Source organism: Coptis chinensis, chromosome 5 (genome assembly GCF_015680905.1).
Source record: "Coptis chinensis isolate HL-2020 chromosome 5, ASM1568090v1, whole genome shotgun sequence".
NCBI lineage: Eukaryota > Viridiplantae > Streptophyta > Magnoliopsida > Ranunculales > Ranunculaceae > Coptis > Coptis chinensis.
In genome coordinates this window covers 71,248,691-71,264,897 of record NC_141460.1, presented here as the reverse complement: position 1 = coordinate 71,264,897, position 16,207 = coordinate 71,248,691, and the positions used below count along the sequence as shown (strand labels likewise).

Sequence of the window (16,207 nt, the reverse complement as noted above, 5' to 3'; positions counted from 1 at the left end):
AGATCCATTTTATGAGTGTGTGTGAGGTCTCACATGGAGCAAAGTTTCTTTATATATATATATATATATATAGCAAATTACCGACAGCATAACTCAAAATATTACCATAAGATTTAAAATTTGTTAATGAGCATGACTTCACATTGTTCAACACTTTGGTTTGTTATTGGGTAATGAGTGAAAAGGTGTGTTGAATTAGTTCCCAAGTTATTCACATGTCGTTGCAATTAGAACCAGGTGCTTATGGTGGAAGTAAATGGACATTTACAATTCTATCGTAAGGATAAAGCTCTCTCTCTCGCTTTGCTTTGTTTTGTCGGTAAGTCTCTATTGTTTGATTTTAAATGTGTATATTTTGCCACAAGAGATAACCCCGAGTAAACTAACCAGTTTTCCTTTTGATTGGGTAAAGATTATTCTTTTGACATTTTCTTATCAATGGCGATTGCATTCATTAGTGAATGTGTAACAAACCATAATGAGGCTCTTACATGTCCTATGATTTTTCTTTCTCTTTCAATGGAAGTGCCTTTCTGAATGCTACTTAGTCATATTTAAAGAAGAAAATGGTATTGTTTGTCGGGGATTGGTTCATGTATATGAGATACTATCTGTCTAGCTTCAATTTTTGTTCAAGTTGAAGATATGAATATTTAGGTAATCCCTCAAAATTAACTAAAGTAAAATTTGATTGTTATGGCTATTGATAGCAACAAATTGGCGAACAAGGGAGGTTGGGTCCCAAAGGGACAAAGAACTTATAGATAAAGCCTTTCATATACTATCAACCAAGTGCACTTCTGTGGATGGGCTTAGGTGTGTGCAAAACTGATATAGGTAATCGATTTAGGAAACTTGGAACGGGATTATGTGTATGCAGTATTCCATACGTTGATGAAGCACAATGAATGAATTGATATCTAGTAAAAAACAAGATTACTCCCTTATTCCGAGTGTTACATATCTAAAATAATATTGTTAAGATAAATACATATTATTTCTTACCTTTCCCATCTAATTTATATGTGGTTTGCAGGTAAATCTAGAGTCAAGTGTTATCTAGCTTGGAATGACATTCTCTAACTTGGTCGTTGTTTAGAAAAATAAGAAGCTGCTGAAAGTAGTTCACTAAGCTGTCTGATTATATCATACTACACTCTGGAAATGGACTATTAGGAGAAAGGAGACGATTTATGAAGTCATCTCAATTATTAACTAATATTTGTTATATACAAGTACTACTCACCTCTCAATTTGGTTATATGCTATGTACTTAATAGTTCAACTAAGTCAGTTTTACTTTCATTTCTTCTTGCCACTAAGTTCAATTTACTTATAGATTCAAAGTTTTATCATGTCAGAAATTGAAGTGATTATTTGCAAGTTTTTCCACATTCTAATATACTTTTGCAGTTTGCTGCTACTTGGTAATATGCATATACGTGCATGCTTCGAAAAAATTCTCTTAATAAAATGTGACAACAATAGCAACTTTTGGTGGATGCAAATGGTGGAACTAACATGCATATGGTCTTTCTATTGTTAGGAACTCGAGGAAGGTCAATAAGAACACATTGGTACCTATGATGCACGGATACAGGTATCGATACTGATACGACGACACGGGTTCAGGTACGATATGATATGACGTTTTATGAAAATCTAGGATACGGGTCCAGATTAGAATAGAGAATATAAATATAAAATTCTCAGGAAAAAAAATTAATATGATTTCGAACATAAGGTCGTGGTCTGATTATTGATTAGCAACAAAGTAGGTATCAATTCCTCTTCATCTTTCTCTATTTCTTCTATTCCATCTAATAGACTAATTATTGGTGGCCTTTCTTCTTCTTTTTATTATTTATTTACTTTTACCATCTTATAAGAATGATTCTCAAGACGGATCTTAGAATATTTGATGAAACTAAACTTTTGCATGTTTCAGTTTATAGTATGTTCTTATTATGCAAAAGCTTGCTATTTTGGAAGATTATTTCAGTTGTCATTCTGTAAACAAGTAATCATATCTTATAGTTTTAGTACGCCACTATAATGCTTTGTGCATACAGGTACATTTTTGTTATCATGTTCTTTCGTTTCATATGATGCGAGGACGACATTGTTGGACTGGTGGAACACCCGTTATAGATGACTTTATCCCATGGTAAAATTCTTGCTCATTTATAGCAGTTCCTGATTATTCTTGCTCCATAGGTTAGTGCGTTGGATATACACCCAAAATGATCTTGTTGGGGAATAACGATATCAATCGATCCCCACTACACAAATAACTTGTATTTAAACCAACAACAATCTCCATACAATTCTAAATATTCACTATAACCAACCTAACATGCCCAACTCTCTAAACAACTATTAACAACATATAATAATATAAAGAAGTAAAAGTATACCACAACACAAAGATATACCGTGGTTTGGCCAATGGTGCCTACTTTCACAAGAGCTAATCCTTTTATAAAGTGGGAAAGAAGATTACAATCTCTCCTTTTAGTCTCTCACCTTACTAGATCACTCCTATCTCTTTATAGGCTTGTCTCTCTGTAAAGATTATCTGTCAATCTTGATTGCTTTCAAGATTGGGTTTTCTCTCTCTTGTGTTGCCTTGGTTCGTGTGTTAGGTTTTGCCAAAAAACCCAACTTATTTTACAAACTCACGGTTTCACAAAAATAGAATTCTGCCCAAAAATAGGCATGGGCGTGGGCATGCTCTCAACTTACTGTAAGTTGTTCACGGCATGAGAGCGGGCATGCTCTCAACTTACTGTAAGTTGTTCACGGCATGGGCGCGGGCGCGCCTTGGGTAAGACCAATCTGAGCGCGCGCGCACTCAGACATCTTCATGTAAATTGAACTTCTTTCTCTCCTCATGTGAGGGATAACTCTAACAATCTCCCCCTCCCGAACAATGAGGAGGGATACCTCCATGTAATTTCCAAATCAACCGGAGGAGTGTGCTACCATTCCGGCGGTAGCACAACAAACATCAAACTTACCTTTCGGTAAGACTTTGGTCATCATATCCGACCCGTTCTTGTCAGTATGGATCTTCTCGATACAGAAGTGCTTGTCTTCGAGTGCTTCTCTAATCCAATAATAACACACATGTATATGCTTGGATCTAGAATGAAAACTCTGATTCTTGCTCAAATGGATGGCGCTCTAACTGTCACATAGAACAACAAAATGTTTCTGCTTTAGCCCTAGTTCATCGAAGAATCTCTCCATCCATAGCATCTTTTTGCAACAATCAGTGGTTGCAATATACTTGGATTCTGTAGTGGAGAGGGCAACACACTTTTGCGACTTAGATTGCCAAGAAACTGCTCCCCCTACAAAAGTAACCAGATAACCGGAGGTGGACTTCATCGAGTCAACATCACCTGCCATGTCTGCATCAGTGTAGCCTTCAAGTAAGGGCTTACTTCCACCAAAACACAAACACGATTTGGAAGTGCCTTTGAGATATCTCAATATCCACTTAACACCTTCCCAATGCTCCTTACCCAGATTTGACAGAAATCGATTTACAACACCAATGGCGAAAGCAATATCCGGTCTTGTACACACCATTGCATACATCAAGCTGCTCACTGCGGATGCATAAGGAATCTTTTCCATTTGACTCTTTTCATGCTCACCCTTTGGACACATCTCTTTGGTCATGTGGAACTGGCCACCAAACGGACAACTAACTAGCTTCGCTTGATCTATGTTGAATCTTTTCAACACCATCTCAATGTAGCTTTCTTGAGAAAGCCACAACTTTCCACTCTTTCTGTCATGAGTGATCTGCATCCCAAGTATCTGCTTTGCTTGACCCAAATCCTTTATCTCAAAGGACTTACTCAAGTCTTTCTTCAGCTTAGATATCTTGTTGATATTTGGGCCAACTATCAATATATCATACACATACAACAAGAGCACTATGAAATCCCCATCTGGAAATTTCTAAACAAACACACAATGATCGGAAGCAGACTTCTTGTATCCTTGCTTCGCCATAAAGGAATCAAACTTTATGTACCACTATCTCGGTGCTTGCTTCAACCCATAGAAGCTCTTTATCATCTTGCATACTAGGTACTCCTTACCTTTGACCTCAAACCCCTCTAGTTCTTCAAAATCTCCATGAAGAAAAGTTGTCTTAACATCTAGCGGCTTAACCTCTAGGTTCATAATTGCAGTCATACCTAATACCACCCGGATAGAAGTTATCTTCACTACAGGAGAGAAAATTTCATCAAAATCAATACATTTCCTTTGACCGAATCCATTCACTACAAAGTGAGCTTTGTGCCTTGGGTGTGGATTATTATCCTCATGCTTGACTTTGTAGATCCACTTATTCTTGAGAATTTTTCTTCTTTTCGGTTTCTCAACTAACTCATAAGTGTGATTCTTATGTGCAAAGAATCTATCTCATCATGCATGGCCTTCAACCACTTCTCTTTGTCTAGACCTTCAAGAGCATCTTGATAGTACATAGGTTCTCCACAATCAGATAGTAAAACATACATATGTGGTGGATACCTGGTTGAAGCTTGTCTCTCTCTGTCAGACCTCCTTGCCCCATCTGCTGGTGCCTCAGGAGGATGCACTTCTGCTTGCTCAGGTGGTGGTTCATGCACTTCATCTGCATCTTCTATATCAATAGGTTATATCCCATCATGAGCAATAGGATCATCATCAAGAGCTTCAAACTCATGGTTCTCTGCATTCTCAATGCCTTCTGCACGTTCCACAGTAAGAACTTATGGTTATGAATCAACAAGATCATTAGTGAAAGCTTGTAGCTTCTCACCTTCCTCAAAGTCTACTATGGTTTGATCTTCCAAGAACACAACATCTCAACTTTATATTACCTTCTTGTTAATCGGATCATAGAGTTTGTAGCCAAACTTCTCATCTCCATAACCCAGAAAAATGCATTGCTTGGCTTTGTCGTCAAGCTTGGATCTCTCATCCTTGGGAATATAAACAAATGCCCTACACCCAAATACCCTTAAGTATCCATAATCAACATCTCTACCTGAACATACTCTCTCTGGATAATCACTATTAAGAGGCTTTGACGGCGATAGGTTAATCACATGTATGGTTGTGCACATTGCTTCTACCCAGTAACTTCTCGGTAACTTAGAGTAAGACAGCATGCATCTCATCCTCTCTACAATGGTCCGGTTTATCCTCTCGGCTATACCATTGTGTTGCGGAGTCTTGGGAACAGTCTGCTCATGATGAATCCCATGACTCTGGCAATACTCTTCAAAGGTTTCCCTGTCTCTCTTTCCACCATACTATGGAATGTCTTGAACACGCCAAGTACTTCATCCTTGGTCTTCAGACTATATGCCTATATCTTTCTTGATGCATCATCAATGAAAGTCAAGAAGAACAAAGCTCCCCCGTGTGACTTTACTTTCATAGGACCACATAAATCAGTGTGAACTAGCTCAAGGACATTGTTCTTTCTGTGAGACGGGAATCTTTAGAAAGACACCCTGTGTTGTTTTCCTACTAAACAATGAGTGCATCTATTTAAATACGTACCTTTAATGTTTGGCAAGGCTTTTTTCTTGGCAAGAACTTCTATGTCTTTTTCGCCCATATAACACAGTCTCTTATGCCATAATTCCACTACAACAGAAAGGCTCAATTGCAACGCCATCTGGTGTCGCTACAAGTACGAAAAAGCGCTGCCAATGATCAATGGCAACGCCCATGTGCGCACAAAGGCGCCGCAAAAAAATTGGGTCACAAAAGCTAAATGAAGACGCAACAATTGGCGGCCGTCGCAAAAGCTTGAAGGTTATTGCAACGCCTTTGTCCCATTGCTATTACTTTATTAAGCGTTGCTAAAGTATTTTGCCAAACTAAAATGATTTTTAAAATATTTAAACTATTTGCGGCGATTGGCGTTGCAAAATGTTCTTTTAGTTTGCACCGCTAGCGCAAAAAGGGTTACTTTTAGTTGCACCCTCTGGCGTCACAAAAGAAGCAAAGCATTAGCTACTGTCTTTGTCACAAAAGGTTTGAACCATTAGTCGCGCCAAAGGCGTTGCCAAAAGTGTGTTTTTAGTCTGCCCCTAGGTCTTTGTCGCAAAAGGTTTAAACCATTAGTCGTTATGCCAAAGGCGTTGCCAAAAGTGTGTTTTTAGCTACCCCCGCTAGTGGTTTTAGCCCCACCAAATGTATGTGTTGGTAATTGTTTAAACACATTTGCGGCACCCTAATTCTTTTACAACGAGCTCGGCATTGCAAATGGGTTTACTCATATATATAATAGGTATTACGATTATTTTGAATCATTTCAATTTATATAAACCTCCCTGAATACAATTTATGATTAAACTAAAAACACCGATCAGATGTATTCATTCACAATAAATTATAGAAAAATATATTTTATTAATTAAGATCATCCAAAATCATTATTTGAGCATCCATACAATTAGTCTCTTCCAATATACTGAATTACAAAATCTTCAAAGCCATCAACTAAATAATATTAGCTCTTCAAAAAATAAGATTTTGGCCAAATTCCCATAATCTGCCGATTCGAACAACATCCACCCAAGTTTTCTTTATCAATATACCGCCAACCAATCTGCCAATCTTATAAAAACAACAAATTGGAAAAGAAAAGAGACATTAGTAAGTATAATTATCCAAATTAAAAGAAGATTGAAGCAAAAATGCAAGTAATCAATGCATGGGAAATATTTTTATGTGGTCAAACTGGGGTCCCATTGGATATAGGACATGTTTGTGAGACATACATTATCAGTTGTACTTTGTTGTTGCTTCCTTCCAAAGCAGCTGCGCTGCAAGTACTACTTTTAGATATATATATACGCTAGAGAAACAAAAAACAAAGATCACATAATGGAGCTACCCACTTTGTAATATCTCTTGGCAGTTTTTCAGTTCAGATAATAAAACTTTCAAAGGACATTCTAGACTTGCAATCAATCCCTTTTCTTATTAGGCTGAAACCGAAAGCAAAAGACCTCTTGGTGTGGGGGCACCAGATCTCAACTTGAGCCTTTCAAACTAGTACTTTTTGTAATCGACTCTATTGCTTCTTCAATAAACGCTGGTTCTTCGATCAAGTTTTGAATGACTTTGTAGTCAGATCGTTCCCATCTGCTTTCCGCTGTTAGTTTGCTGTTTCTCGGATTAAAACAGATAAGAATAGATAGGATTGTAGCTCCTCTTCTTTGTTGATGTTGTTCTTTGTAGTTGGATGTCACTCCTGTATGTTTATATCAAGATAGGATAAATAAGAACCAATTAAATCGTCCAATGCTTCAAGCAGTGAAAGCCCAGGGAAAAGGCACTCATCTCCCATCGTCTCTACTCTATCCACTGGCGATAAAGCCCAAATCTTTGTTCTCATGGCCCCCCACCTCCCCGGAAGCGAGTGAATCAAATAGCTTCGCCTTGAGCCTTCATCTCGCTGAACAAAGAAACATCCACAAAGAGTCTTGCAAGCCCTCCGCATGAAATCACCCAGTGGCCGTTAACATGATAACTGCTGAAGAGGGCAAAGAAGATTGGCGAGAACCCTTCTAAACAAAACAGTGCATTACACTTAAAAAAAGTTAACCCAACATCCTCATAACCTAAAAAGAATAAGTCCCACAGAATCTAGTAAAAATATCCAATACACCTACTGCAATGGAAACAGATGGCAAGGCATTGCATTATGGAATTCCATAGGGATTGAATACGGAGCTTGGCGGGAGATTTCTTGTTTCTTTTCTTCTGTCTGTTAGCCATAGCTTGCAAGGTGACGTCATGGGCGATAAAAAGGGCGATTTAGAGGGCGATTCTATCACTTAAATTTCCCTCCCTTTTATGGCAAGTTTTTTTCTAGGAATTACAGATCTATTTCACCGCATCTATTTCTTTGCCTTTTAAAGCATTTTTTTCCCGTTACTCCATTAAAGACAGCTTCGATTCTACCTTCTACCAACTGTTAGTGAAAGCTAACAACGTGGGAGTGAGAATCCCTGCCATCTTTGTGAAGTAATACCTTTTCCCTAGCAGAGAGAATCCCACATTTGTGCACAATTTCACATCTTCTTAGGTGTGAGTTCGGGTACAAAGTGTTGTTCTCCTCGCTAGTACGATTGGGATCTTTACATGATCGGTTAGTTTAAAACTCATGGAAATCGAAAAAACGAGGGAAATTGGGAGTTCAAACCCTAGAACCTCTTCTTGGGTTGAACCTGAGAATGATACTACTGCGAGATTAGAGAATGAGTTTGAAAAGCTTTATGGAAAGGGATCTCTTGAGAAACTATTACAAAGAAGAATGATGAAAATCCATAACAATTTACTAGTCCAGCAAGAGGAAGAAGATGCTTCTGAGCCGAAATTGATAATGTTCATGACACATCTATTGATGCTCCCAGTAGTGATTTGTAACTCTGCATCACTACCGCTATCCACAAGGTCAAATATCCCTTTTGGCATTGGTGGTGGAAGGAACCAAACTTTTATCCAATATCGAGTACAAAATGTACAAGTAGGCGGAAAAAGCAGATGATGACAGAGCTAAGAAAGCTACAATCTTAGCGGCCGGGACACAACAATAAAGGTAAAACATTTGTCGAGGTAACTTCAACTCTCACCAAAGTTGGTAGAGATGTAGATTTATCATCTCTTCCTAGTCCGTATGCAAGGTGCTTACCCCAAGATCACTACTGTTAAAATCGGAAGTGGACAAAGGTTTGGACTATATGAAGTGGTCGCCAGGTCGAATTCGACTTGCAGAAAACAAAGATAGAACTGGTCAGAACACTTGCGAAACAATCATGGAACCTGAAAGGAGACTGGAAAATCACCCCACTGGGTAGAGGCTTCATACTCATTCGATTGGACTGCGAGGAAGACTATAAAATGTTGTGGAGACAAGGTACGTGGATTCTTAATGGCCAACCATTGAGATTAAGCTTGTGGTCTCCAAACTTCAATATCGACAAACAAACTCAATCTCATGCACTTGTATGGGTTAGATTTCCAGGCTTAAGTCTTGAGTATTGGGAGGTCAAAACTCTTCTGTCACTAGCTAGATCTGTTGGTAGACCATTATACTTGGATAACAACACTGCAAACCGAGATATGGGATACTATGCATCTGTATTAGTGGATATTGATTTATCAGAGAAGATTGCGGATAAAGTTTGGGTTGAAGTGGAAAATCTTGAAGTGAAATTCGCGAGAACATAGACACAGGAAAGACACCAAAGTATTGTACACACCGCAAAGGAATTGGTCATGATGTTGTGGAATGTAGGCACTTGAAGGCGAGATGGCTAAGGCCAAAGCAAAAGCCACAATCGAGGAAACTTCGCCTTGAGAAGAACAAGTCTGTGGATCGAGAAGACCGCGAACGAAATGACAAAAATCAAAGAAGGAAATGGAAGAGAAAGCAACACAATGAGAACCAACTAGATACACTAGAAGCTAGCACTAGCCCAGTTGCAAATGGTGTAATACACATTGATGTGGTTGCACCGGTTGACAAAGAACAACGAGAATCGAAGCGATTAATCCGATAAGGATAAGGAGACAAAGACATGATGAACAAGCTGAAAATGCAACAATAAGCTGAAATACAAGAGGAGAATAACCGAGATATCGTCAATGAATGAAACGGAATGAGGAAGATAACTTACATGAAAAAACACTAGATCAAGCCGATGGTGATGTTAATAATACATTAGAACCGGTTGATACAATTGCTGAAATGGAGATGGTCAACCAGGCCCCGAATGGTGGTATCACTAGTACAAGATGAACATCAACTATTACTTATGGATTCAACTCAAGATAATGTGGTGAATTGCAATAGTTATGCATCTTAGATGTTACGCTCCTCCCTTTTCCAGGGAGGAACTTCTCTTCACTGGTAGTTATGCCCGTCTATAGGGTACGCATAAGCATCCTTAATAGGACTAAGAGGATAGTTAAGTAAGTACTCTAACAATAAGCCTCTCTTTCTCTACTAAGCTCTGCCCCTAGGTACCCAATCTAATACATTCATACCCGTATAATCTATTCTTACCTTCACGGGGGACCAACAACAAGATATAATGAAATCTATCTTGTTATAAGAATACTGATAGATAGTATAGGACTTCCTTGAAATGCTTAACACGGGCAAGTCCCCTCGGCAAGAGAAAGAGGCTTACTTCTAAAGGCGATCTAATTGGCTCTAGCTTGTTAAAAAAAGAAGAGGTTTAAATAAATCTCCTTCTTTTGATTGACAATCGTAAATATTGAGATAGCAATATTTTCTTCATTCATAGCAACACAAGTGGACCTATCTGAACTAATTAGAATACTAAAACAAAGACAATCTTAGACATACAAACCATATACTATACTAGATCATGTCTTCTACTTTTGCTCTATAGGGAAAATAGGAATTAGCGTAGAGTGATGACTCACCGATGAGTAGAGTGAGTATCTTGACCCGTGAGTGAGCCAAAGATCCGTAGCTAACCGACAACACATCAACTATAGGGCTAGAGGGACACCCTCCCCTTAGAGAAATAAATTAATTAAGCAAGTGAAGATAACATACTCAAAGAAGGAAGTGATATATAGAAGTAATAGGTTCTAATTCCATATTTAGGGATAGAACCCTACAAGAGCAAACTTCTTATCCTCAAGATAAAAATCTCTTGCATGCTCTATCCCACTTCCAACCAATAGACGATATGCCCTGTCCTTACTAGCTACAAAGAAATCTATTTTCTCTAATCCGCTCAACCTCCCATTCCTCAAACTTCGTGAACACAGAAACACATTGTACATATGTACCTAAACTAGAACAAGAAGAGGTATCTCACTCTTACTATTCCCTAACGTACATATGTACATTCCTCCTTTGTCCACCCTTTAACTACGAGAGTCGAATAGTATGATTCATATAATCAAGTCTTTGCCAAAGGAGATGCGGGAGTAGCGGCAGTGGGATCGAATCCTAATCTAATCATAAAGTAAAGCCTGGAAGCCGGAGTTACATACCTCAAGTCAGCTAAAAGTTTCATCAAAATTAGGCATTATGAACTACCTTATGGGCCTTTCTGTTGGGTAGGCCTATGAATTCTGAAAACTAGCTAATATTTGTTATTAGTTCGAGAACTCTACTCGAGCCATGCCTCTCTGACTTTTAGCGGACTGCATATTTTGTAGGGAGTAAAGAGTCTCATAACCATCATCACCGTGCGAAACTAGGCTTTACTCTCTTTAGAGCAGCTAGACCTATAAGCACTTCATAAAGAGTCACCATCTCTCGATACTGCCTATGCCAGAGGACTGCTCACATGTATCATGTATGAAGAAGTATTCTTTTATGCAGGGAACCAATGACAGCACACTCTTAATAGCATTGACAATAGAGTTGCTACTTAAGTTTGATTGGCACGAGTGAGATAAATTTAACTAGTAAAAGCAGATCCAACTAAAACAAATGAGCATGTAATTTGGCCCCTTATCCTACTGATAAGTACATTATTAAAACAACTTACCAAGTACTAAGAGCTAGATTGATGGACTGACATTGTCTAGAATGAACTTACAATACCAAGACATCCCCCCTTATCTCATTTTTCTTGTTTATTTTTCATTTTCTCGTCAAGATCCTCCTCACCCTCTCTTCAACTTTGGTAGTCCCTATCTCTCCCACTAACCAAGGCTTGTTAGTAAGTAGGTGGTGTCAAGTTATTTCGTGAATAGAAGAGATTATGAGGTAATCTGAGAAAAAGTTCGAGGAAAAAGGATACACATACAGTTCTTGAGACAAGTATAAATCACACTCAAGATATGTCCAACTTCCCTCTTCCCCATAAATCTATAAAGGACATTATTTGGGTCGGAAATACTCATAGAAACAAAGCAATCATGTAACCAAAGAAATCCAACAATATAACCCGGGCACTTGAAACGTAATAACTTACCAAAGTTGTGACAACTAACACAAAACATCTCAAAAGGAGTTACTCTATCGGGCATGCAACCAATCAATTTAATACAAACAGTTCATACGCATTACCATGAAGAACCAAAGCATTGACTTGCAACATCCAAGCCTCAAACCTAGCTTGACGAACCGCCATCTCCTCTATTTTACTTCTTTGAGATATCATTTCAGCAAAGTGAGCTCCTCGTTAAGCTTTTCAGCTTCCTCCACCCTCCTCCTTTGCACTTCCTCCTCTAAATGAAGGGATGCCACCTTCTAGATGACTTTGGCGGGGACCCCATGCCCAAGGCCATGGGAGTATCCGGACCTTACACCCAATACTATAATAAAAATTTCATCCTCAGTCTTTGGCTCAGCGCCTTCTACTTCAGACTCGGCTTTAAGTTGACGAATTCGGTCCTATAAGTTTAAATTGGCCATAAATATATCGAACTATAAGTACACCATGGTAAAGCTAGGTACAAATAAATTTACTTACGTAGTTTTGTTCAGCAATGAGACTAGTCCATCCCTTACTACTGCTAAAGTGGGTTCGACGATAGAATTCGATCTTTCCAATAGGTTCCTGAGTCTCCGAGTCAATTGTTGAAAGATTTGAAAACATATCCCTTTATAATTTACTTCAAATAATATCAAACTGCTTGAAAAAGCAACCCAATGTATGTAAATAAAGAAAGTTACTGATTCCTCCAAGTATCCTAGGAATGACTTTGAACCACCACAATGGTTTGTTTCGAGCTTTTGCCGATTATTTGAATTTTGCTTCGCTAATTTTCTGCAATAAAATGAATACAATATCAAAAACAATGCCAACAAAAACATTAAATTGAACTCATTCAAAATCCAATAAATTAAGTACTCTACATCATCCAAATAGAAAAAGCACCAAGCTAAAACATAAAATTACAACGAGTATGTAGTTTTTCTTTAAGAAGTCAACACAACCCTTAAGTATAATTCAATACATAGCGGTTTCCTATAATTAGCACAATAAAGTATATTACCTTGAAATCTTCTCTTCTAAAACCAATCACAACATGCATTCCATTTTTCTTGTGCCAAGCCACTATAAGGGGTGTGATCGTGCGACTCCATCATTTCTGAAACTCCTATAATGCTTGTGAAGATTACACCTAAATCCTCTTAAACGCGTGCCCCTAATATTAAGGTCCACAACAGACTTCACATGTGGAAGGTGCATATCCACATCCAATTTTTCCTAACAAGAAATGTAGTTTAAAGTTACATAAAATAATTATGGTATATCATATAGCTAAAACATAAAACTCCATTACCAGAATACGGTCACATAATGGTTTTCTCACTTCCTCTCCCACTTTACTCCAATCATGGCCAGTAAGAGGACCGTGTCGACGCGCAACTAGGCCAATCTCCCTGACAAATTGAGCACTCCACTTCCCCACAGGTCTAGTATTACCTGGTTGAATTTCTATCATCGGTTTTACGACCCGATGCGTCTTTGTAGTCTATGACTTTCGATTCACACCTTGCCTCTTTTCTTCTTAAATGGAGCTGTTAAATAAAAAAAAGTATGAGCTTCCACGACATTTTATTTGAACTAACCAACGAATTACACAAAACCATTAATTATAATCTTACCGACACTCGAACCATTCACCTCGTTAACCCGCATGAGGTTGTGAAATAGATTGTTGCCCTCGAGGGTCGAGTTAGACCAGTACCATAACTATAGAAACAAATATAGCATGAATATGAAAGAAAGAATTCATGAATGATAAAAAAATCAGGTTTAATATAGTATGCAACATATCCAAAAATGAAACACATGCTAGAAAAATCAGGTTTGATATAGTAATTCTACTCAATGGAAAAACAAGATAAAATCTAAGATAAAGCTCTCCATTCAATAACAAAATGGATAATGAAGTTACTAAAAAATATTCAATCTACGTCCGTGTCATCATCACTTTCGATATGACCGGACTTCTTCCCTCGAAACAATAATCCATTAATGTATCATCATCCTCTTCATCGGTTTCCTCATCAACAATGGTATTGTCATGAAGGCAACTTTCCATAGCAATCACGACCTCACTGGCATCAACTTCATTTGGGTCCATATCGTCTCTATTTAGTTGTATGGGTGTTATAGGTTCATTTTGGATTCCGCTGCTACTAGCTTCATGTGTTTCATCATATTGGACATTATCCAAATCCATCCCTGTATGCTCCTCCTGTTGATATGCCTCATCAGTGCCTCCTGCTTCAATCTCTTCTTCCCTCTCTGGAACATCAAACACATTTCTAGGCTTTGTCTTTTGCACAACTTGCCAACTACTACCCAATTTGGCATCATCGACGTAAAAAACTTGACATGCTTGTGTGGCTAAGACAAACTGGTCATCTTTATACCACGTCTTAGAGGTATTAATACTAGTGAAAAAACCATCCGTTTGTATCCCTGTCCTTCTATTACCAACATCATACCAATCACATCCGAAAAAGATAAACTCTCTTCCCGAATAGATAACCGACTTCAAAACATCGGTCAAAATACCGTAAAAGTCGATCTCTTTTCCTTGGTGTTCTCCTTTTTACACGAAGAACACCACTATTTTGGGTTCGAAGATTTTTCTCTCGATCTTTGGTGTGAAACCTAATCCCATTAACAATGCAACCACTATAACGTTTCACACGTGTATCAGGTCCACATGCCAATGAATACAATTCATCGGTAGCTTCAAGAGAGTTCTCATTGCGTAATATTTGCATCTATTCATAAAAATGTACACCAAATCAGTAAAGCATAATTAGCATATTATTCCGGTTCATAACAATAACATTAAAATAAACAATACAAACACTTACACGTTTTTCAAACCAACTAGGAAACAACATTTCTTGTCTCTCAGGCAAGTTGCGTGAGCTTTCCATTTGAAGCTCTGTCATGTGTTGACTACATGCGTATCAAACACATAAACTTAACAACTTAAAGTGGCTTAAAATGTATAAAACATAATTGATAAGTTAAATGCAGTAGAACTTACTCTAAATAAGTTGATAACTCCTCTGTATTATTCAACACATAGTAATGAGCCTTGTCTCGATCCTTTGGTTCGAGAATGATATTTGTATAAGCTCCAAATGGTCGAACATTCTGTGTGAAAACATCAAATCCTGTCTTTTGATTCTCATTACCACCATCATAATTTCTTTCTTCACGATTAAACCGAGTTTCAATTCCTTGAAGATACATGGAGCAAAACGTGAGACATTCATTGTCAACATATGCTTCAGCAATTGAACCTTCGGGGCGAGCCTTATTTCGAACGTATTGTTTTAGCGTGTGTAGATACCTGTTTACAAATCACACATGTATGATTAATGTATAATAAAACTTTTAACTTTAAAATGCTAATTTCACATTAAATGAATTGCAAGTCATATGCCTTACCTTTCAATAGGATACATCCACCTATACTGCACCGGTCCTCCAAGTATCGCCTCACGCGGCAAGTGGACAGCCAAATGAACCATTACATCGAAAAATGCAGGAGGAAATATTTGCTCGAGCTTACAAAGTATAACTGCAATGTCTTTTTCCATCTTCTCAAGCACTTCCAATTTTAGCGTCTTGCAACATAACTCTTTGAAGAACAGGCCCAACTCAACCAATGCAATGGCTACATCCTTCGACAAGAAACCACGTATTGCAATCGGGAGAAGTTGTTGCAAGAGCACATGATGATCATAACTTTTCATTCCTGTTATCTTACCATCTTTAGCATTTGCACATCGAGAAATGTTAGACGATAGCCATCGGAAAACTTCACCGACTTCACCACTCATGAAAAAGATTTTTCTCCAAGATGACAATGTGTAACATGCGGGGGCATTACAAACTTATCACCTCTTGGGATTAAATGCAACTCTTTTCTTATACCCATCGCGCCAAATCTAATCGAGCTTTTACTGAATCTTTTGTTTTGCTATCTAGGTCAAGCAATGTCCCCACAACATTGTCACAAATGTTCTTCTCAACATGCATAACATCAAGGTTGTGTCGCGGCTTAAGAGTGTCCCAATCACGGTAACTCAAAAATATGCTCTTCTTTGTCGGTTCAACTCCATCTCGATTTTTTTTTTTTTTTTTTTAGGCTTCCAAATTTCTGAAGGGGTTCTACATAGTTCACTTGTGAT

General features: G+C 38.0%; 1 protein-coding gene and 2 long non-coding RNA genes across 19 annotated transcripts in view; 1 reads left to right on the top strand and 2 right to left on the bottom strand.

The window, feature by feature from the left end:
* LOC147498696 (uncharacterized) overlaps positions 1-16,207 on the top strand; it is a 37,754-nt gene that overhangs the window by 4,454 nt on the left and 17,093 nt on the right. For 6 of the 16 annotated variants that reach the window (XR_015195569.1, XR_015195568.1, XR_015195565.1 and 3 more), the window contains 3 exons: positions 238-319; positions 1,547-1,632; positions 2,073-2,167. This is a non-coding gene — a long non-coding RNA (uncharacterized LOC147498696). Of the gene's footprint in view, positions 1-231; positions 320-710; positions 838-1,036; positions 1,236-1,546; positions 1,633-2,072; positions 2,168-15,471; positions 15,981-16,004; positions 16,094-16,207 lie in introns of those variants that run through there. The other 10 variants (XR_015195567.1, XR_015195558.1, XR_015195560.1 and 7 more) reach the window with 9 other exon arrangements.
* LOC147498698 (uncharacterized) lies at positions 6,433-7,413 on the bottom strand. Of its 2 annotated transcripts, none has more exons than XR_015194343.1 (3): positions 6,927-7,413; positions 6,807-6,851; positions 6,433-6,642 (listed from the first exon to the last, which is right to left on the bottom strand). It is a non-coding gene; the product is annotated as an uncharacterized LOC147498698 (long non-coding RNA). The 2 variants fall into 2 exon arrangements; XR_015194342.1 differs by having other exon boundaries at positions 6,807-6,846.
* Positions 13,954-15,463, bottom strand: LOC147498697 (uncharacterized). Its single transcript, XM_086560826.1, is given in 3 exon segments — positions 13,954-14,604; positions 14,606-14,963; positions 15,055-15,463. Coding segments are annotated over 2 exon segments (825 nt in total). The 5' UTR covers positions 14,780-14,963; positions 15,055-15,463.